The sequence below is a fragment of the Condylura cristata genome, unplaced genomic scaffold, assembly GCF_000260355.1.
Source record: "Condylura cristata isolate star-nosed mole 26May11 unplaced genomic scaffold, ConCri1.0 scaffold00011, whole genome shotgun sequence".
Classification (NCBI taxonomy): domain Eukaryota; kingdom Metazoa; phylum Chordata; class Mammalia; order Eulipotyphla; family Talpidae; genus Condylura; species Condylura cristata.
The window spans coordinates 34,020,084-34,042,096 of record NW_004567112.1 but is presented as its reverse complement, the minus strand read 5'-3'; the positions used below and the strand labels follow the sequence as shown (position 1 = coordinate 34,042,096).

The following is a 22,013-nucleotide window of genomic DNA, read 5'->3' as shown; positions in this document are numbered from 1 at the left end:
AAAGATATTAGTTCATGGTCCTTCCAAAAAGGCGACCATGATAGGAAACAGTCTACTCATCTTAGAATAAAGATCAGTTTTCCCGTTAGCAATCTATCATATTTTCATTCATACTTCTCTTCGACCTCTTCCCCACTAGCAAACCCCTACTATGTTGAAAGAGCTAAGAAACAGGCCAACTTCCTTATAATCTACATGGCTGGAAAGAGGACAAAATAATCCATACAAAGCTGGCATTTACCCCTACCTAGTTCTGTGATGATGGGGATGTTGACCCCAGTAGTGATGGATGGCTGGCGTATCATCCCGTGCACAGGGCTATTATCTGGAGAAGTTCTGTCCATTCCTGGAGGTGTGAACCCTAGAGGGGAGGACAGAGAGGAGGGAGAAATATCATGTGGAAAATGTGGAAATAATGACAGTACAGGGTATATATACACTATTTAAAAAATGCAGCTTATGCATAATTCATAGGTCAACAATTAGCACTCCCAGGATAAATTCTTATACATTTTTTTAATATAAGGACAAGGTAGGAGATCATTGTGAATAATTCTAATCCACTGTAATTGTTCTCTATAAACCATCATCTATATCACTATCAATCCTGCTCATGGGTTTTATTCCTCTCTTCTAGGCATGCCTGAGAATTATAACTCTGTGTCTCCTTAAAGTTGGATATGGCCATGTAACATAGGAAATGTTTCATATCACTTTTGATACAAGTGTTTGATTCACTGCCTCTCTATCTCACCATGCTATGGCAACTGTGGGAACATGGGTTACCATGGAGATACACTGGACAAAAATCTGGGACCATACCCCAAACCCACAAGGCATTCTGAATGAGTGAAAAATCAATCTCTGATGTTGTGCGCCATTGAGACTTGTTCTGTTGTTACCACAATTTACCTAACCTATCCTAACTGATACCTTAAACCAATGGATTGCCTCTTTCCTACCAGTGAGTGGCTTGCAAGTCTGGGTTTTTGACATAGTTTGGTCAAAGGGAAGTGGGAAGACATTTGCTTAGGAACTTATAGGAATTGTTTCGTTGCTCATAAAATGAATCCTATAAGATGAAATTCTGTTTAATCTACTGGACATTGGTTTTGTAACTGTAGTGCTAGAACTTCAATGGCCAGTCCTAGTTACTGGCCAGGGACAAAGACAACTTAAGGATACTTTGGAAGTGAATGATGGAAAAATAGAGTGATAAGAAGAACTGTTTGTGAGTTCCTGAATTAACCAGACTTATAACTGAGATCTGCTGAACTTAGGGTTTCATTGTACAGGAGATTTATATATGTATTATAATTTTATCTTTCCTGTGTGTACATATATTATGAATATATGTAACATGGCATGTATAACTATATATCTAATAGTATTTTACACACACACACATATGATTCCCCATGTCAAAAAATTCTGAGGCAGGATGGTTTTATATATATGTACTGTACATATATATGTATATACATACATATGACAAACACTATATAAGTATACATATTAGATCATGTATAACCATCATTGTATATATGTATAGCTATTTTATTTTTGTTTAAGCCAAATTGAGTAGTTCTCAATCTGACATTGTTTTTTGTTTCTATTTGCAGCTAAAACACTCTGACTACTATATACACCACCTGTTTAGAGGGGACACTTGAGCTTCCACTGTGTTAACACATACCTCATCAGTTAGATGTGGACTCAGTGAATTGGAGAGCAGACTTCTTGGCTTCTGATTTTTGTAGCTGGATCTTTCTTGGGTTTCAGACCCAAACCCCATGTACATAATTAGAATGAATTTGGTCCAACCATAGTTTCATATTTAGTGAGAAATCATTCCAATTAAGCAACAATTATCTCTTTAAGGATGTGCATAGAGATATATAAAGCACTGATTTACCTCATACATTGATTTGGTGGTAATTAATTTTACAAGTGAACCACCAATTCTTCCACCTTAGAGAACAGGTAGATATTCACATTTGCTCCTCTTATTTGCTCTTGGTGGGTGTTTATGTTGTCCCATCAAAGAATTGGGGACTTACAGATATAAGGTCACTTGTGAAGTTTTCAAGGACAAATTCCAAATAGATTGTATGATCAGACTCCTGAGTCACTCTTCAGAATTTGACATGGTTGGGCATGAGGGTATGTGTGAAGCTGTATCCATCAGGAGTGAGATCACAGGTACTCAATAATTGCCTGTTGTTTTGCAGGTGCATAATGCATAAAATGCCAGAAAAACATAAAAGGGTTTCCCTCTTTTCTGCTCTTCTATGTATAAATACCAAACTATTGCACAACATACTTTCGGAAAGAAAAAGTTTTATATTTACCATTTATTTCCCTGATTGCACTTTATGGTATTCTTTTTGATGACATAAAGTGCATAGGCTAAACAATTCTGAATGACAATACAGTGCCCATCTTTCTAAGCTTTGGAATATGTTTTTTTAATCAACCACATAATAAGAATACACATTAAAAAAAATTAGCTCTTTTCTCCCCATAGAAGAGTGAAGGAGAAAACTAAACTGTTTTCATCAGAAGTTTCACTCAAAAGCATGAAAAACTGCAAGTGACAGCTGTGCAGATTCAGTGGATGTGACGTTTTTGAATTTCTTCAACTTGACAAGTAAACACCTTAAATCGGTAATGCTATATGCATAATACATGGCCTGTATTTTGACATCCATCATCAAATGCTGACTTGAGAATATACGGGCTTGTACGTCAAGGAATAGCACCCAGAAAACAGGGAGAAATGCAGGTCACACAGTATTAGGAAAAGTGTATTTCATTACAGAACCGCCAACAAGCTCAAGCATCCTTTTATTTTAAGTTACTTAAAGATTCTATTTTCAGCTGTGAAAAGACTCAATTCCTTTGCATGAAACCTTCATTTAGAAATGACATGCTTGCCTCATAGGCCTCTTTCATTTTGCTTTCATATTCCATTTTCCCCTTCAGTCACCAAGCCTGGGCCCATTAGCATCTGCAACTGACTATGGTGGGTGCCTGAGAGCATCTTTCCTTTAAAAGTCCTTCTCTCTCCTCTGCATGGCCCCCAGAACAGGGTGCTTTTGTTGGTAAGAAAATTTCAACAAGAATTATCCCTTTTTATCTTGTTACTTTTCTAGCCACAGGTTTTTAAAAACAGCACAAAGGTAAAAGGAGTAGATTACATCATTTCCCCCCTTTTGAAAGATGTTAGTTATTAGCATTGTTTCTTTCTTAGAGGTCCTGTGGTTTGGAATGACAAGGCTGACCCAGAATCCCTCAGCAACCTTGAGGAGAATAGAAATTCAGCCCCCTTGCATCCAACAAGACAAGCAACCCAGCATTTGATGCCACCCACCTCATTCATCACAGCAGCGTGAGTAAAGGGGCAGAGCTAAATTGTGTCCACTTCTCTGATTGTCTTGCGCTCCACCCCGCTATAACTGCTACAGTGAATATATCTTTGTTTGAACTTGAAGCTGCTCTGCATGGAACAGCGTGTCAGTTCTGCACGTGAAAGCACTGGGACATGCAATGTATTCCAGGAATCCTATCTCCAACTGGAGAACAGGGAAACTGGGAGGCACTCCCTTTACTAATCAGACTACCATTCAGGAAATTAATTTTAGAAGCAACCCCTCACTTTGCTAGAAGAGATGACTAAGAATGTCAGTGTCAGATAGAATGAAAACTGTTTTCATCAGAAGTTTCCCTTCTTGAGATAAGGAAAAGATTCAAGTTGAAATCATTTCTAGCCCAAGCTCACTCTCAGCTGTGCCCTCTTTGCTCCCTGCTGGGCCTGGACACAGTAGGCAAGTTTTGTGCAAAAGGACTTCAAGACACTAATTTGTCTCCTTAAATTGAAGGTCGTCCTTATTCTGACCCCCAGGGGCAAATAACAGGCTCCCCTACTTGTTCTATTTCCTTGAAGGATAAACAGGCCCCATGTTACCTGTCACCAAGCATGCTCTCTGCACAGGACAACTGTATGCCAGACTGGGCTTCAGTCTGCAATCTGTGAGCCTCCCAGATTGTCCATGCCATGCCTGGCCCATGGAGAAGGAAGCGGGGAGTAGCTAACAGCATGGCCTGTGAAGTTAGAGTCTTGGGTTCCAATTCTAACTGATCTACTTACTGGCTTAGTAACTGGGAATATCACACACACTCTCAACCAGCCTGATTCTTTGCCTATAAACCAGAAAAATCTCTTTCTTCAGGCACTTGTGGGGATACAATTAAATAGTGTGTTCCAAACATTTACTGTAACATCTGATAAAAAGCAAGTACTCAAAAATGTCAACCACCAATGCTAATATTTTGCTAGGTGCACAGTTCACTCTGTCTCTTCCCTGTGAATAAAGAAATGAGGAACTTAGTGGGCAGTGTGGATATGCATTGGTAGAAATTATCAAATTGATCCAATGATGGAAATATAGTGCAATATATTTAAGGGCGGAGGTTATTAGATACGGGGATGGCTAGGATTTAATTTAGATATGTGGAAAAACTGGTGGCCAAGCCTCATAAGAAAGGTTCTTGAGATCTTAGAACAACTCTAGAATCTTTCTAGTCTTCTGTTTTCTAAACTGAATTTCCTATTTCTCTTAAGTACTTACAGGTGAAAACTTTCCTCTTTTGTTTCTCAGGTTCCTGTGGTGAACTACTCTATTTTTTGCAATATTTGGGGGAACACTTTAAAGTGTTTTTGATCATGTGTGTCACTCTTGTTTCAACCAAACAAAATTAACAGTGTCCAGTGGCCTTGTCAGTATGTTGCTTCCTACAGGGCTGGCAGCACTCAGCCTCTATGAAGGATGTTACAGGAAAATTAACTGACCATTAGTTAAATCAGACAAAGACAGTTCAATTAAAATGGCTTCAAACTAATATAGAAATTTATATTATCTTTACATTTATTTATATATATATATTCATACTATATACATTTATATTTGTTTACATAGATTCATATTGTATTTATATTTATTGATATATATGTATATTATATTTGTTTATATAAATATATATATGTATATATATATTTGATCTGTTCCTAAGTACAAGAAGAAGGAACACTGGGATAGCAGGGCCATCGCCAACATTCATTTTTCTATTAATTGATTTGTCCTGCCACATGTGCTCATACAGGTGCAATCCTGGTTTCAAGTGAAGAAGGCTGCGGCCCAGACATGTCCACCAGAATGGGGCTCCAGGGTAAGACAGACAAGAGACATGAAAAATAAGGAAGGGTCAATGTAAAGTCCTTATGGAACTCAAAGCAGAGAGAAGAATGTTCTAGACCTAAACTGGTTAAGATAATTATGAATGAAGAAGGCAGGCTTCAAGAGAACTTCAAGGAGAGAAATAAGCCAGCATTTATTCCATGCCTACTATGTACTAAATTCTGCCCATGTAATAACTTTAGGTCTCAGAACTGCCTTATATAGATAATACTCTAAAGATGAAAAGACTGAAGCATAGAGAAGTTCAGCAACTTGCCCCAAGATGTAAATTAGCAGATCTCCGTTCTGAACCAGGTAAATTGGGTCCAGAGTTTCCTCTAAGCCACCTTGCCATATTTATATTTTGTGCCGAAGCTGTACTAAGGGACTTTTCAAGGGGCCACCTCATTTATTTCTTCTAACAGCCTCTAAGTATAGGGACTGTTAGCATCCCGATTTTGCAGATAAGGAGAATAAGATCACAGCAGTTAAGTAAGTTTCTTGAGTGTGCGTGATGGGGAGTGCAGATCTACAAGTTGCAGCCAACCCGTCTGACTTCGGCTGGAGTCCGGCCTAACCCCACTCCACACTGCCTTCTCTCTAGCTGTCACGTCTCTTATTCACTGACGCTGGCAGGCAAGTTTGAAGCCCGAGCCAGTCTTCCTCTTTTATTGTTTTCACTTTTAAACAATAGCAGATAACTACTGGGACTCATTGTAGTTATGCTTAACTTGCTTTGGTATGGTAGCATGCACAGCTCAGTACATATAATAAATGCTTTATTACAGTACTTTTCCATGGGGGAAAACACAAAGTACTTTCTAAATCTTCCCTAGTTAAATCCCCAAGCCTTTCCAGGGAGAGTGGTAGATGGAAATCTTATCAATCACTTTCCCCAGAATAGATGGAGAAATGAAGGTAAGTGCCTCCTCCACTCCCATAGATTTAACATAAAGGAACTGCTGCAAATGCAGGGCCAAATGATCTTTTATTGTGTGCATATAAATGATGGTTAGAAATCCATATGCTGTGTTAAACTAGGGAAATAAATTAGGCCAAGTCATCTAGGTTTGTTGAGACAGGTATTCAATATGAAGTTGTAAAAGGAAAAGATCACCCTTAAAAATGATCTATAAAGACATGTTAAAACCAAGAGAAACATCTCATATTACATTAGCTATGAGATGAATTAAATTTCCTGTTAATGCCAGGGGGGAAAATCCCTAAGAAAATGTCAGATAAAGTGAAGATCAATAAAAATATTTTGATAAGTAAATGCAACAATGCTATTTAACACATGATTGGCAACTGCTGAAACATAAATTATCCAAATTTCCCATTGCTGCTTATGGGAAAATTATGCAGATTAGAACTTGATTAGGCTTATATCATGAGACTCAATTTGGACTTTTAATCTATTAAGCTCCAATAAATGAGGCATCTGAATAGCTCCCCTGAGCAAGTACAGTAATAGCCACAGCAGTCATTTCTGCAGTATGTATTTCAACAAATTCTTCAGCAGCTGAAGTAAAGAACACGCCATGTGTAGAAGCACAATCATCTTTCTAACTTGTAGGGGAAACATCACATACATGGGCTTGATTTGGGAAATATATTTTCGGAAATGTCTGAAGGAGAAACCAAATCAAAGAACACCTCAGTTTAACCTTGTAATGTTTGTTCACAGTAGTATTCTGTGGCTTCCTGCAATGCTGGGGTTCTAGGGTAGGGAAAGCCAAGCAGCTGACCAGAACTGGCTCAAAAAAAAAAAAAAAAAAGATCATTTACCGTGATATCAACTTCTCCTGACACTGCTCAGAGGCCACTCTGCCCACAGACCCACCATGGTTCACTTAGGAGTCTGAGGGGCTACAGCCCCCTGCGACGTGAGGTTACCAGGAGGGAGAAGGGAGAAACTCCCCTGCTGATTTTCACTTTGTTTCTACTGGACTGGAAATAGTTGTGCTTGGGGCTGATAACTGTCTCCTACCCAAAGCCTAAAGACAGAGCTGAGAAACCGCTTCAATAGACAATTCTGAGAAAAAGAACCATACCACTGGCCTTCTTCTGCCTCTTTACCAACCCCTCTATTTCAGAGATAAAATAGAAATGGTCTAAAAATCCCTCCATTTTGAAGATGAAGAAACTGAGGCTCAGGGTAGAGGAGTTACAGAGCCAGGAAGTGGCAGAGGCAGGACAGTGGCATCTGTTGGTATCTGCTCCCCTTCAACTCTGAATGCTCTGTCTTTTGCACCCAAAATGCTTCTAGCAGCATAGTAGCTGAGAAGAATATGATCTTTCCTTAGTGAAATGGCTCAAACATATCTGATTTTCTATTGAAACAAGTGAACATGTCTTCACTCAAGTTTTCTCATTCACTTCCAGTGACCAGGAACCCGCGCTAGGACTTGGGACATGACCTCCCTTTCCATCTCAGGGGCCAGCCAAAGGTAACATATTATAAAGAGAGATTTTCAGGATTCCCAGTTTTCTGCTTGCTCAACCACCCACCATTCTATAAGAGCCACTCAATGTCAGAGGGAGCGGTCTGAGTCAGGAGCCCATGGAGGCCAACCGAGCCCCCTGCAGATGTGGAGAGAGAATGGCTTCCCAGCACAGCACAGTGCTTTGAGTCTCCTCCGTGCTCCCATCCAGCTATCCCAACTTCAGAAACTCCATCCCTACCTGCCCTCCCATCCCAGCTTACTCTTCTTTAGTTCCTCCAGGAAGACTGTCTTAACTAGTTTCTCTCCCCCCACTTAGTAATTTCATGAAAATGTTCTCTGCACTTTTCCCAGACCTTCACTCACTACTTTAAACTCTACAAATAGCTTGCTACCACTTATAATAGTCTCCCCTCACCCGCAGTGCATACCTCCAAGGCCCTGATGCGTCATGCCGGAACCCAAGGCTGCCGCCACCCTATCTAGATGAGGTTTCCCCTAGACATACATTCTTAGGACAGTTTCAGTTAAATGAAGTTAAATTAAGCACAGTAAGGAATTAGCAACAATAATCACCAAATGGAACAATTGGAGAAATCCACTATAACAAAAGTTATGTAAATGTGGTCTCTCTCACTCCAAAATACTTTATTTTACATCACCTTTTCAAACCTAGGTTAACTGCAGGTACCAAAAACCATGTAAAGTTTGAATAAGGGCCTTGAATAAGGGCAGGGTGTGGGGGGTGTGACTCTATATACTAATTGTCACATACTAATGCTTAAATATTTAAAAAACATCTTCAATGTTTTCTCTCTTATTCATACTTGTTAGATTTTTTCATTTCAACATGGCATGGACTCTATCAGCCTTTTCTTTATCATTCATTTTTTGTTCCTATTTTGAAGCCTCCCTTTTTGCTGCCACCACAAGAGGATAAAGACTGTTTTACTACTAATACGAAGATCTCCTCTTTCATGCTGGATCACATTTCCAGTAAACTAGAGGCATACTATGCCAGGGAAAAGGTAGACATATACATTGCAAGACAGTGATGTGAAGTGGATACTAATAAAACACACAGACACCTCGCTCATGCTGCCAAGACTATATACCATTTTGTTTCCATTACATCAATTTTTCCCCTTTTGGTGAGCATTAATCAAAGAAATGCAAAGAGCTCATTAAAGTGATAGATTGACTGAAAATGTAACCACCTTTACATTATAAACAGTTTTTTTATGTTCTCAGTGCTGTGGGCTTTGTTTTTCAGCATTTGTCAAGTAGTTCAAATGTCCTTTTACATTTAAAACACCCAATGCCAAATGGGCCCCAGTTGTTTGGTTTAGTATTAACCAATAGCTTGCATAGCAAAAACCAGAACTACGAAATCATAAGCAAACTAAAATATCCCTATCTTAAGCACATAGAAAATTAAGTAGCTGTAAAAGATGAATTTGCCAAGTGATCCAAAGTATCGCCATACAAAATTCAGGAAAAGCAGAATCCCATCACCGACAACTTTCAGCCAGCTGTCTCTGCTCAAGAGACAGGACGTCTGGCCCAAGATAGCAGCTAAGGTTCCAAACATTTGATAGTGCTTTCAAAGACAGCTTTTTCTTTCTTTCTTTTTTAAGTTTTAAGGGCTTTTCTGCATCTATGTTTATGCTGGCAGATGACTACATAGCTGGGTTCTCAGATCTTGAATCTTCCCACTCATGTACTCAAATGGTAACTGAAGGAGAAGTTGATGGGTGCTAAGTGGATTTTGAACAACTCTATGACCTGATCAATATTCTTTGACCACAATTGGAAATGAGTCACAAGGTTGTGATTAAAAATCTGAGCTCTAGTGTTGGACTATCTGAATCTGAGTCCTGCCTCAGGCAGTTTCTAGTTTTGTGAGGGCAATTTACTTAACTCCTGTGTCCTCATCCCTTTATCTATAAAATGAGGCAGTAATAGGTCATGAAGATTAAATGAGTTTAGTAATATATGCAAAATACAGCAGTCTCTGGCATAAAGTAAGCAATAACTACTACTACTACTACTACTATTACTACTTCTACTATCACAGAATGGACTGGTAGGGTCTCCCTGGGAGTGCAGGTGCTAAAGATAGTGCTATCAAGGCACCACCAGCACTGCAGCACAAGTTTGATCTCCTGCCAGCCAGGGAGCTGGCCCACATGGTGCAGCAGACCTCTCCGGTCTCACCCGCTGCTCCCCTCAGCAGCGTATTTCAGTCAATCTGCCTGTTCTGCTCCCCACTCTGTCTCTGGTGAATCCTCTCACCCCTCCTGCACTTCTGGACTACATCCCAGTCTTATAGGAGTAAATAAATAAATCTTTAATACTGATAGAGAAATGCACATAGAATCAAAAGAAAAGGGCTTTAGTCAGTCCTTAACTCCCTCAGCGAACTGAAAGGAATTCAATGGCTTATCCAAACTGGATTTTCCCATATGAAAAACTGAGGCAGATAATGCAATGCCCGATGCCTCTTGGCTCTCAAGAATCTATCATCCTCCATCATAGTCCTTGGTCACTCTCCACCCTTCGCTATGAAGAAATGTGAACTTCTACCATATTAAATCTATGTTAGCAACAATAAGAAATGATATACTTAAGAGAAAAAAAAAAAAAGGTGCAACAAAACTGCTAAGTCAGCAAGTTGGAATTTTTAATTACCTAACCCAAATGGTTTGCATTACAACTATTTGTCGATTATAAAATAAAAAACCTACCATTCTAATTCTGGGCATCATATGCAATATTGGAATCATAGTAATTCTAGATTTAGAGATATTCATTTACTCATGGAGTTGTTTCTTTAAAGAAGCAGAAGACTCAGGTTCTCTCTTCCAGTATCCAGCACATAGTTTGTATCAACAAACACACCGATATGCCTATGGCAGAAGCACACTACATGCGCTGCACAACAGCTCCCACAGCCTGCACGTCACTGGACAGGACAGGGTGGTTCTTCTGGAGCAGCGGGAGGCATGGTCCTCCCTCCAGCTCACTCATTAACACAGGATCTTCCCATGTGTGATCACAGCCATTGCAACTAGTCTGGTCCTCAGTATCTTCATCTGTGAAACGGGATCACGCGGAGGTTTCTTGCAGCTCTAAGCCTATCTCCCTCATAATCCCAAATTTTCAAACCAAATTCATACAGAATAATCCAGAAGGAAAATCAAGAGGGTCTCTTTTCAGAGTCTTTCATCTGTTTGAGTGCAGGTCCCGCCTTTCAATTTTATGCCTTTGCCTGGAGAATGAAATTTCAGTACCCAACCAATGAGAAGGATGTACTTTCTCCAAAGTTGCTATAATGGCCGAAAAGGCCATAAATAACCATTTATTAAACAAACAGTATGGGCTAAAGGAAGAGAAACCGCCACAATTAGGCCCCTGGGGCCTGCAGGCACAGTACGTAACAGTGGGACTCTCTCATAATCCTGCAATATGTTACCAGTTGTTCCATTTTCTGGAAGTTATCTTCATAATCAAGATGTTATCCCAGCCATTGTGGGCTTTAGAACTATTTTTAATTTTAATTTAAAGAGCAATTAAAGAAAGACAATGGATACACAGGATAATAAAGTAAGTGATTAGCAGCATGCAAATGACAAAGGCTTAATGATAATATGGCTCTAGTCTCCAATGGGCTTGTGGAGAGAAAGCCCTTTCTACACGTGGTTGTTCAGCTAATGTGTCTCAACCCACAATTACAACATTGCTGACACCATTAACCAGTGAAACAACAGCACTTCATGAAATCCTTGTTGTCTCATTAAAATGGAAAGGGTCAGGTAATTTACCAGCGTTGTATGTCTAGTTTTGTTGTTGGTAATTAGCAAACATTACCCAGCATGGACTCCCGCTGGGAGCTGAAGAAACTTTGTGAAATATTAAAGAGGAAAGTCTTTATATTTCATTAGAAAATTGAAAAGAGGTGCAGTAATATTCTCCTTGTCACTTCCCTGCATTTAGGAAAAGGAAGGAGCAAATTGGAACTCCGTAGCTTAAGGGGGAAGGGGAGAACAAATTGGAATTTTATAACTTGGGAATAAATGTTAAAGGATTCTTTGGGAAGTCACTGTCCAAATCAATACTTTCAATCAGGCTGTATCCTGGTGAAGTCGGTGTCCCAGTCCTGCTTACAAAAGGGGGTAGAATGGTGAGGAAAACTGCAAACTACACTTTATTGTACTTGGCATTTTTTGAATTAATTTTCTTGAAATAGAGAAAAGAGCCTATAAAAAGTTTTCTCTTTGGAATGTTACATGACATAAATAAGCACCAGAATTGTTTGCACAAAAGTGATTTATACATATTTAAGTGTAGAGCTTGAGGACATACATCCTGGGATCCTGACTTCCCAATGAAAGCCTCTCTTGCGGGAAGTGAGACCCGGCTGGAAATGCGGGCCAGCACTGGGTATGTTGTCAGAAAGCAGAATGGTATCTTATTCTTTAAATGGAACTTTTGGAACATAAAACACATTCCAATAAATGTGAACAGAAAATTATGAATTCATTAAACTACTTTGGTATCTTGTGCTATATATAATATTTATATTCTGACTACTGTAAAATATGCTTTAATATCTTTAGGCAACTATAAGGACTTAAATATTTATAAAATGGCTAAAGATAAAGTATGGCCCTCTTATTCCTACATACAGATGATGTAAGGCGTGCAATCAAAGACAATAACACTCTCTGTCCATTTGTCATCTTAAAGGAGCCGATCAGTGCACCATCCCTCGTGTGCCATCTACATAAGAGTTGTTGCCGACACAGGCGACTCCAGAGGAGTTTGCGCCTTAAAAACTACCTAGAGTGCCATACTTCACAGAAAACAGGGCTTTCTGAAAGTGGAGACAAAACAATAAATTTGCAGGCAAAACAGCTCCAACAGGGGCTTCAAAATACTGCTGTATTTATCTCTGGGACATCTGGGAATGGAAAGCATTTGATTTAATATTTCATAACATAGACGCAATTGCTTCCTTGCATGGTGTATAATTAATGCTCATAAAAGTTTTTTTTTTTAAATCCTTCAGTATCCTAAATGCAAATAAATAAACAAATAAACAATAAGAGAGATACCTGGGCTTCCTTTAGAAATATGGAACTTTCTCATAGAGTTACAATGAAAAAAAAGCCACTGTGAATTTATAATCACCTACGGGCCTATTCAAAGTAGGTTTGTAGATTAAGTGTGAAACTTCAAGGTGATAGTCATTATTTACTGTCCTTCCTTGTCATTAAAGTGGGGTCTGATAGATTTACAAAATCCTTCCCATTTCCTATGCCAATTAGGCATTCAGAGAACGCCCTGCAGCTACCTGCCTTGATCTCTCAGGACACACCCTCCTGGTTTATCTTCTTTGCCCTTTTTGGATCAGGGAAGCACCCAGAAGTTTGTGGGTCCAAGTTCATTTTTCATTTACTCACTCTGATGTAATCCTTTATATGCCTTCTAAACTTCTAGCAATCACTCTTAGGAGGCCGCCAATTCTCTGAAGGTGTAAACTGACTCTGAAGGTGTAAACTGACTGAATCAGCAGCCTCATGTGAAGCTGGTCCATGTTAGCTGTGGTAAAGCGGTGACTTTGCTTTACTGTGTGGGCAAATAGTTCTATGGGGAGATAGGGGAAGGACAGGGGGGAAAGTCATTATTTTATTAGGCAATGAAAGCGTTCTGAGACCCCACCCTCAGCAACCTATTGATCTCCTAGCTACAGATCAAAAGTACTTTTTTTAAGAGGAAAAGGAGGAAAGCCAGGTATCTTCCCCCTGTCAAACAGCTGGGTTGACATCAGCCCCGCTCTTCCATTTGCTAGTGTGGATCTGTGTCACTTCATCTGAGTATCAGTTCCTGCCATCACCATCTACAGTAAAGTGGATGTGCACCAGATTTTCTGTGGATGAGCTGCCGGAAGGCAAGCCTCTTCTTAAATAAGGGCCTGTGTGTGGTGCCACAATAGCAGATGTTGCTTGATATCCATCCTCATTACCAAGTGCTTTGTATCCATCCATTCATTATGGGCTGCCATAAATGGTTGTGAATTTGTGCACTGGACAATAGATAGTCTTAGTGGGTACCACTCTGCTCTGACATGGTATGTGCATATTAATTATAGTATTGTTCCCTAAAAGATAGCAGAAGAGTATACTGTTCAAACACAATTGTAAGAATTTTTCATGAGTGCTTTTTTGAGTCATGCAAAGGTACTGTATATACTGAGAAAGTCCTACAGCTTATTTAATTTTTTTACAACAATTTATGAGCAGGTGAAATGAGTATTTTCAGTGAGAATAATGAGACACAGAGGTTAAGCGGTTTTTCCAGGCCTAATAGGCAGCATTCTGGCATTCAAAAGCAACTGTCTGTCCTGCCACATGTGCTATGGTTTAAACAAATAGCAACCTATTATTTCTACAACCCTTGATGCTTTAGAAAACCTCTCTGCAATCATACACTGTTCCTCAGGGTTATTTAAGTGAAATTGCCTTTAGCAAAGCCTACTTCCTAGATGAAGAAATGAAATCATAAAATGTTTATCCAACGTCAATTAATATATGATTGACAGAACTAGGATTTAAAATCTGGTTTCTTGACCCTACATGATTGTGTTGTCACTCTGCTAGACCCACTTGTGATTCACCATCATAAATTACAGCAACAAAATCCTCCTGCTCAATTCCTCCTACCCAGGGGCTAGAGAGTTGTTTGCCTTTCTGTGGCTAAAAGGAGTTTCCGCCTTGTGTGGCCAGGAAATCTCGCAGAAGCAGAGAATGGAGAGGTCTTTTGAGAAGTCTCACTCCTATAGGTTCCTCAATCCTTGAGTTGAGACTGTGCAATAATACTGAAATGTGGTCAGTATAAAGTTGAGGATCTGAAAATATTACAAAAGTTTAAGGAAGGGGATGATTTAACACCAGAGAAAGCTGCTACGTTTGTGTCTGACCATAGGCCCTACTGACAAATTTAATGTCCTAGATCTTTGTAACCCATATCCAAGGTATATCTGGTGTATCTGTCAAGCAAAAGGAGAGTGGCTAAGCCTGGAAGGAAAGGATACGGTTATTTAATAAAGACACTGAACTACATGATCTCATTTGAGGTCAAACTAATAGCTCAGGCTGCAAATAAAAGATATTGGGATTAAAACACTCACTTGCTCACACCACAAACTTCTAAGTATCTCTATGTATCTATGAGGTGGTGTGCTAAGCATTTCATATGTTTTGACAGTGGAAGTAGGGAGGTAAATATGATGATAGAACAGGTTACTCTGCTGAGGGTCTATCCAAGTTCATAGTGATTGCACCTAAAACCATTTCCTTTGACAATCTGAGACCTTTAAGAACCTTCAGGTATATTAGTAGGCACATAATTGAGTCTTTTCCCTACTTACATGAGTTTTCTCATTTAGTCTCAGCCATGCATTATACCTATAGCCCTTTTACTTACAATAACCTTACTTATTTCTAATTTCAACCAACCTGGAGCTCTCCACCCCCAGCCCAGTCATCACAACCCAAAGCAGCCTTTGCTTTCTCATAACACACTAGGTGGTCATTCATACGGCACTCAGACTACCTGGTAAAAACCGTTCCTGAAGGGACATAACAAACCCATTGACTAACACACTGTTCTTCTAGAATGTGGGGAATAACTTCCCCAAGGACATGCCCATCCAAAAATTTAAGCACCATACACATTCTTAAATCTAGAACTAACAATATTTAAAAATCAGTTGATTTCTTTGCAGGGCCATTTTTTAAGAAAATGAATAAAAGTTTTAGGATGTCATGTGAAAGGTTGGATAAAGACAAAAATGCACAGGACAGCTGACTGGACTCATTTGCTAGTTTGAAACATATGTACTATCTTCTCTACACATGGATTAAATAATGCTTCAGAAAGTCACCAATGACTCACACCATGCCTTTTGCAAGATACCCTGGAATGTTCCAAACTCCATATGTTAAATATATCTGTTCAAATTGTGACATCAATTTCTTTTATATGTCTCTGTCACTTTAGTCTACAAATCCTGCTAGTTCCATGATGACATGGACATGGGCCATGAATCTCAGGCATAGGGTTTAAACCAAACTGATGGTCATGAGAAGCCCTGTTGAGATTCCCTATAAGTTTGGATCTATCATCAGGGGCCTCAGAGAGTCCATGGTTGACAAGAATTCTTCTTTCTCTGATTTCACATTTGCACTTTATTCCCATATTCATTTTCTGAGTAGAACATCCACTTGAAATCCCTAGTTTTGGAGTTTGAGTGGTCTGTTCATTCGCTACTGTCTTCTATGGAAATTTCAATCCAAAGAACAAAATGGCTGGATAAAACCTGAAAATATTTATATTATCTCTGGACAAAAGAAATCAGTGCCTGCATCACAAATGTATCCCCCTCTCTCCCAACTCCACTCTTGTTTGTCGAATTGTGGCAACAAGGAAGATTCAACTCAGAGAATCCTAGTGTCTCTGTTGTTATAGGCTGGGCCCACTTATGGGGACTATGGAGACGATAGTCAAAGCAAACTTCAGCTTTTTGGGTGCAAGGAAGAGTTTTGGAATGGGGCTGTCATGCCTTAAATGCTTTCACTTTCTAGAATGTATGTTCATGGAGATACTTTCATGTCCCTTAAAAGCAGGTGTGTAGATTTAAACCTGTTCTCATGAGGCTAATAGTCGTTTTCTTTTATAGGGAAGATCAATGTGATGAGAAAAGTACAGCCTTTAGCATCAGAAGGTTTGGGACCAACTCTGTGTGGATATGAGATTCTGAGCAAGTTTCTAAATTGTCCTAAGCCTCAGCTTTCTCATCTGTAAAATGGAGATTGATGATCTCTGCTCACAGTTGATCAGGGAGTCAATGAGATATTGTGCATGCATGTGCTTGGGCCAGGACTGACAAAATAAAATTGCAAATTTTAAAAAGCAGCCTTTAAATGAGCACTTGAGTTCTGAGGAGTAAACCAGCGCATGAGAGCCTGAAGTTAAGCTGAGCTCAGTCCAATCCAACACCATCCCACAGCTGCTTTCCGTCTCTGAAGCTAATATTTCCTTTGCCGTCACTTGTCCCAAGCATGGCACATCCCGGCTGGTGAAGCACACCTGCCCTGCATACAGTTGGAAGGAAAAGGCTATTTTTTCCACTTCCTCAGATTCAATCCCAAGAATGAACTTCATGTATGGAGGACATAAAACCCGAAAGTAGTCTAGAAAGTATCCGTCTCCACTGATAAAGCTACTGTGGTGTTATTATTGTTATTCTTGTTTCTTTCTCTAGGAATCCACTATGGGAATAGGAAATGACCATGTGAAGAAGATAGTTCATGTGGTGAAATCCTCTATGTGTGAAAGATTCTCCCCAAGTTGAAGTCATTTAAAAAACAGCTGCAATTGCGGCTTTGTTGAAATATGTCTGCACCACGATGCTGAGATCCGTCTTGTGAAGTCCATGGAAGAAATGTAGCAGGGCAGGCCCCTTTCTGTACTTGAAACTTGCTTAGAGCCCTAAGCCAGATTTTCTTTATTGTTTAGTAAGCTCTTTTAATGAAATGTACTACTCTTATTATAGAGGACTCAAAATAAGATCTAAATCACAAACCAATAAAAGAAAATTATTGGGCTGGGTATCTAAAGTTACTACCTAGAGGCTACTCGAGTGTGGTATTTATAAATCTCTAAACAGTTAAATATAATTGTCTTTCTGGTTTTGGGGATGGAAGCCAATAGCAGTTTCAGTTACAACTGAAGAAAAATACTTCTGCACTGAGCTTTGTTCATTCAGTGCGTATAAAGAGAAATGACTTCTTCCCCACCATTATTTCAGAATTGAGAGAGAATATTGTAGTAATGAAATGTTATGTGGGAGCAGCTGAAAAAATGCATCTTTGATTTCAGGGACAGGAATGTGTGTGAGGATATGTATGTAGGTCTATTTGAGAGTGAACGAGAAAGCCTGGGTGTGCAGGAGGCAAAACTGGGGAAATGAAAGCAGAGAGAATATTGGGGAAAGCTGGTGTTGAAGAGTGACATGGGAATTGAAGATAGGGGTGGTCTGTTGAATTAATGGAAAAGCCAGATGTGCTCACCCCAATGTGGGCCACTCCCCATCTTAGACACAAAGATAGCGCCATTCTGGAAGAACATGAAAACTTTCAGTAATACACTGGTTATGACCCCAATCCTACCAAACCCCATAGATCTCCCTTTGGAATAAGAACGTAGATCATTTAAAACAGATTCCTATGTCATTTAAAAAAAAAAAATGCCAGAGATTAAGGCTTGAAGAGACCACAGAACTCATTGCATCTAATTTCCCTCCATTGCAAGGATCATGCCAGTAACTTTCCTTTGGCAATGCATATGTGGTGATAGGCCACTCCACATTTTTATGCAGCCTATTCTCGTCTGGAAATGTCTTCCTTATGTGCAGCTAAAATCTGGCTTTCCTGAATTGTAAGTCATCAGTTCTAGTTTGGTCCAAAGGAGTATAAGATAAAATGACCTGTTTGGTCTGTTAAGTCCTGTTCTCTTAACTGGTTGGCAAGAAACATCTTGCCCAAACATGTTGCTGTTTTGGTGGCCCCTTGGCAAAGTTCTTACATTTGTCGGTGCCTCCTTCAAACCTTCATAGCTCTTGACACATTACTTCTCAGCCAGATCAGGAGGTAGCAATCACTGCTCAAAATAAATTACTTTTCTGTCACTGAGCTTTATGCAGCCTGTCTTTAGTGATTACTCAGAACTCAGTATGGGGTGATCTTCATTACAACCCAATATGAGTTTTGTCCCAAAGTTCCACTTTAGAAAGGGCCTTTTGAATCCTGACTTCTGTCATTCAATAGTTAGAGTCCAATCTGCATGTCTCACCCCAAAATAAGATAGAAGTACCATTTTCTTCTTTGGAACAGTAAAAAAACAAACAACAAACCTTATACTTTAGAATATACCCTATGTCCCCAATTACTTGCTACCTCACCAAGGACATTAGTAATGCTCCCTAAAAAAAATATCACCCCCAACTTGAGGCTTGTAGCCTTTGTGCAAATGCAAAGGAGAATCTGTTCATATGTGGACATTCACTTAGTGTGCTATGGCTGAGGGCCTCAGGGCCAGAGGAAATGTGCTGTGTCTGTGTCTGTGTCCGTGTCTCTGTGTGTGTGTGCTTGAGCAAACAAGCACACAAATGAGTCCACTAAAATTATTTATTCATTTGATGGTATAAAGAGGCATAGACTATGGGTGGGGGGTATAAGGGAGGAAATTAGGCAAAGGACATTATCCTGACTTGGGACGTAGGATCCTCCCACACAAACACACTCCGCCAGGGGCACCGCAATCCCAGCTCAGCTTGTGGTCCTGCAGCTTTGATCAAGGTTCCCTCTGCCTTTCTAAGACACTTCTTGGATTTTTGTACTAAAGTTTCCTCATTCCTCTCTCCTTGGGCTCATTCATCTCTCCTTGGGCTCTCCTCTATTCTTTTCTGACTATGAAAAATGGGGCAAATCTCTAGCTGTGAGCCTCTCCTGGACCCAGGGCTTCATTTTCACCCATCTACTGCCCATGCTCACATGAATTTTCCACTAAGTCCATGTAGAAATGAACTATTACTACATCCCAACATTTCCAGTACCACTTCCTCCCACAGCCAGCCCTCCACTCCACAAGCATCTTCCTAAGTGCCCCGTGTCCCCATCCCCACCCTGCCACTGGGAAGGGCGTGCACAGTCAGACTGTCTGCTTTACATCTGCTCAATCCCATTCTTTCTCTGGACCCAAGTGCCTGGTCTCCTTCTGGAGAAGTACAGTTCTTGCTCAGTGACCCTGCACCCACTTCCTTCCACTCTAAATGATACTTTATGGGGTTGGCAGGTCAATCTCCCAGAGCTCCAAGCCCATTGCACTCTTGCTGTGAAACCTTCCAGAGCCCCCAGTACCTACTGAATTATTTATAGTCTAACTCAAAAGCCGTGTAAAAGTTACTTATAACTTCCTAACTCAGAAAAAAAATGTCTTCAGTGTCCAACCTATATTTCAGCCTCATCTTTCCCTGCTGCCTAATACACATCCTGCATTCCACCCAAATTGCCCTTCTACTACATCTGCCTGTACCTCTGCTCCCTGACTTCCATTCTAATCTCAGATTGCAGCCAGCTCTGTTTGCTTCCACCTGCTGAAATCCTATGCAGCGTTTTCCCAAAGTGTTTCTCAAGTCCACCATCTTTTGCTTCCTGTCCTCAAAGTAACTCTCATGGATTGTGAGACTCTCACACTAGTCGGTTGTGTTTGCATAGGAGGCTGCAAGGACCTGAAATGCACCTTATGCACCTGTCTCCCCAGCAATGCTTGTCATGCACAAATGTGGGCATACAAAAGGTGCTCAATATTTGTGGATACTGTAGGACAAGTAGCATGATTCAGAGAATATAGAATATATAACAGGAAAGGGGATAAAATAGTAACCACATCCAAATTTAGGCCAGCCACTGAAATAGATGCTCCATATTTTAAAGAGACCCTGACTCTAAGGGAATTGTGCTCTGGCTTTGAGACTAAGTGGTGTTATTAAGAGCAGCACAGATCTCAGTGCTGGATCTCAAGTCTGCCACATTTCAAAAGGAATGTGTTCTGGAAAAAGGTCTGTTTACTAGGCAACTAATATTCTTCCGTATCACCTGGACGCAAATAAAGAGACAAGATTGAAAAATGCAGCCAGTTAAGCAGAAAATAGTGTCTGGTGTCTCCAGCACCTCCTCCTGGACCATTCTCTCTGCACTTAGAATACTTTTCTTGGAAAAGCTAGTGATTTTAGCCAATAAATTTGAAAGGAAGAAGGCAGGTCAAACTGGGCTAAAAAAAAATGTCTTAAAGAAGCAACATAGTTAAAATGTTAGGGACCCCAAGAGACCAGGAGATCAGATTTTAAAAACTCTCCTAGATTACTTAACTTTTCTAAGCGTCAGTTACCTCCTCCTCACAATCCCAATAGCAACACACCCCCTCTGATGACCATTTAGGGCAAGCAGCTCTCAATCCTGGCTACAAGATCCTGGTTGTTTGTCCAGGTTGTACTGCAGACCAGACATAATTGCTGAGATGCAATTCAGGCATTAATATTTGTTTAGCATTTCTCAGGTGACTACAGTGTGCAGCTAATAGTCTCAGCTGGCAAAATGCCTGGCAGCAAATGCTCATGAAACATCGGCAGTAAAGCCGTGAGTGGTGGTGGTGGTGTTTGTGGTTTTTAGATAAGTTTTACGTTGGGTTTGAAGTTGTCATAAAGAAGAACTGTTTTCCATGAAATTCCACCAGTTCCCATATGGCTCTTCCAGAAACATTTCATTTTGAGGTCATCATACATTCCTCAACTTGATCAAACTTCCTACCTTTCACGGTCCCCATGCTTTACCCCACACCCCTGTTTTTAATTAAACTTATACTTTACATCCTTGTTCATTTTTAAACAGTGTTTACTGCTCCGCACCCCTCAGTGCAGACCCTTCAGAATTTCCTTCAATTCACCTGTGCACAATCACCACAGTCCCCAGGGACCCTCCCACCCCCATCCCCTGCAGGATGTCTCTGATTTATAATTTGTTGTTGTTGTTGTTGTTGTTGTTGTTGTGTTTTGCATTATTATTTTTCTTCTGCTCTCTTATTTGGTTCCCCTATATCCCTCCTCTAAATGAAGCCACCCAATATTTTTCTTTTTCCTTCTAACTTATTTTCCACGTCCCTATTTCTTTGCCTATTATTTGTTTTAATTCTGGCTTCAGTCCATAAACCCCTCCTCTGGTTTGATTTGTCTGCCTCCCATCTGTTTTAGTTCTGATGGCCAATCATTGTAATAGCCCACCCACAGCACCAATGAATCCTTTGCCTGCTCCCAATCTCTTAAACTAAAGGCAACTGCTACATGTTCCCCTTTCTGCTCTGCACTCCAGGGCTATGAGGAAGGCTTCACCCTCACCTTCCACCTGCTCCAGCTGGTCCTTACTGAAACTCCCTTCCATGGACACGGAAAGTCTTTTCTGAACTATTGTCATGATCAGCTTTGTCACAACTGTACAACTCTCTAACTCCTCAAGGAACACCAAACGAGAGCTTCGCAACAAGAATAGCAGCCACAGGACTTAGGTCTTCATCACTCCATCCAGACTTCCCTCTCAGAAACCCAGGTTTCTCTCCCTTTCCAGCCTGTACCATCCTTCCCTGCTTCTCCGTTCTCCTATGCTTTAACTTTTTCCTAAACCTTGAAACATTTCTTTTCTAGGCAACTTCACTT

The 22,013-nt window shown here is 40.2% G+C and overlaps 1 protein-coding gene across 10 annotated transcripts in view; it reads right to left on the bottom strand.

Annotated features, from left to right (window-relative positions):
- KCNMA1 (potassium channel, calcium activated large conductance subfamily M alpha, member 1) overlaps positions 1 to 22,013 on the bottom strand; it is a 658,697-nt gene that overhangs the window by 31,667 nt on the left and 605,017 nt on the right. For all 10 annotated transcript variants that reach the window (XM_004680710.2, XM_004680711.2, XM_004680720.2 and 7 more), the window contains one exon: positions 248 to 361. In XM_004680710.2, coding sequence (XP_004680767.1) covers positions 248 to 361 — 114 coding nt within the window. The remainder of the gene's footprint in view (positions 1 to 247; positions 362 to 22,013) is intronic.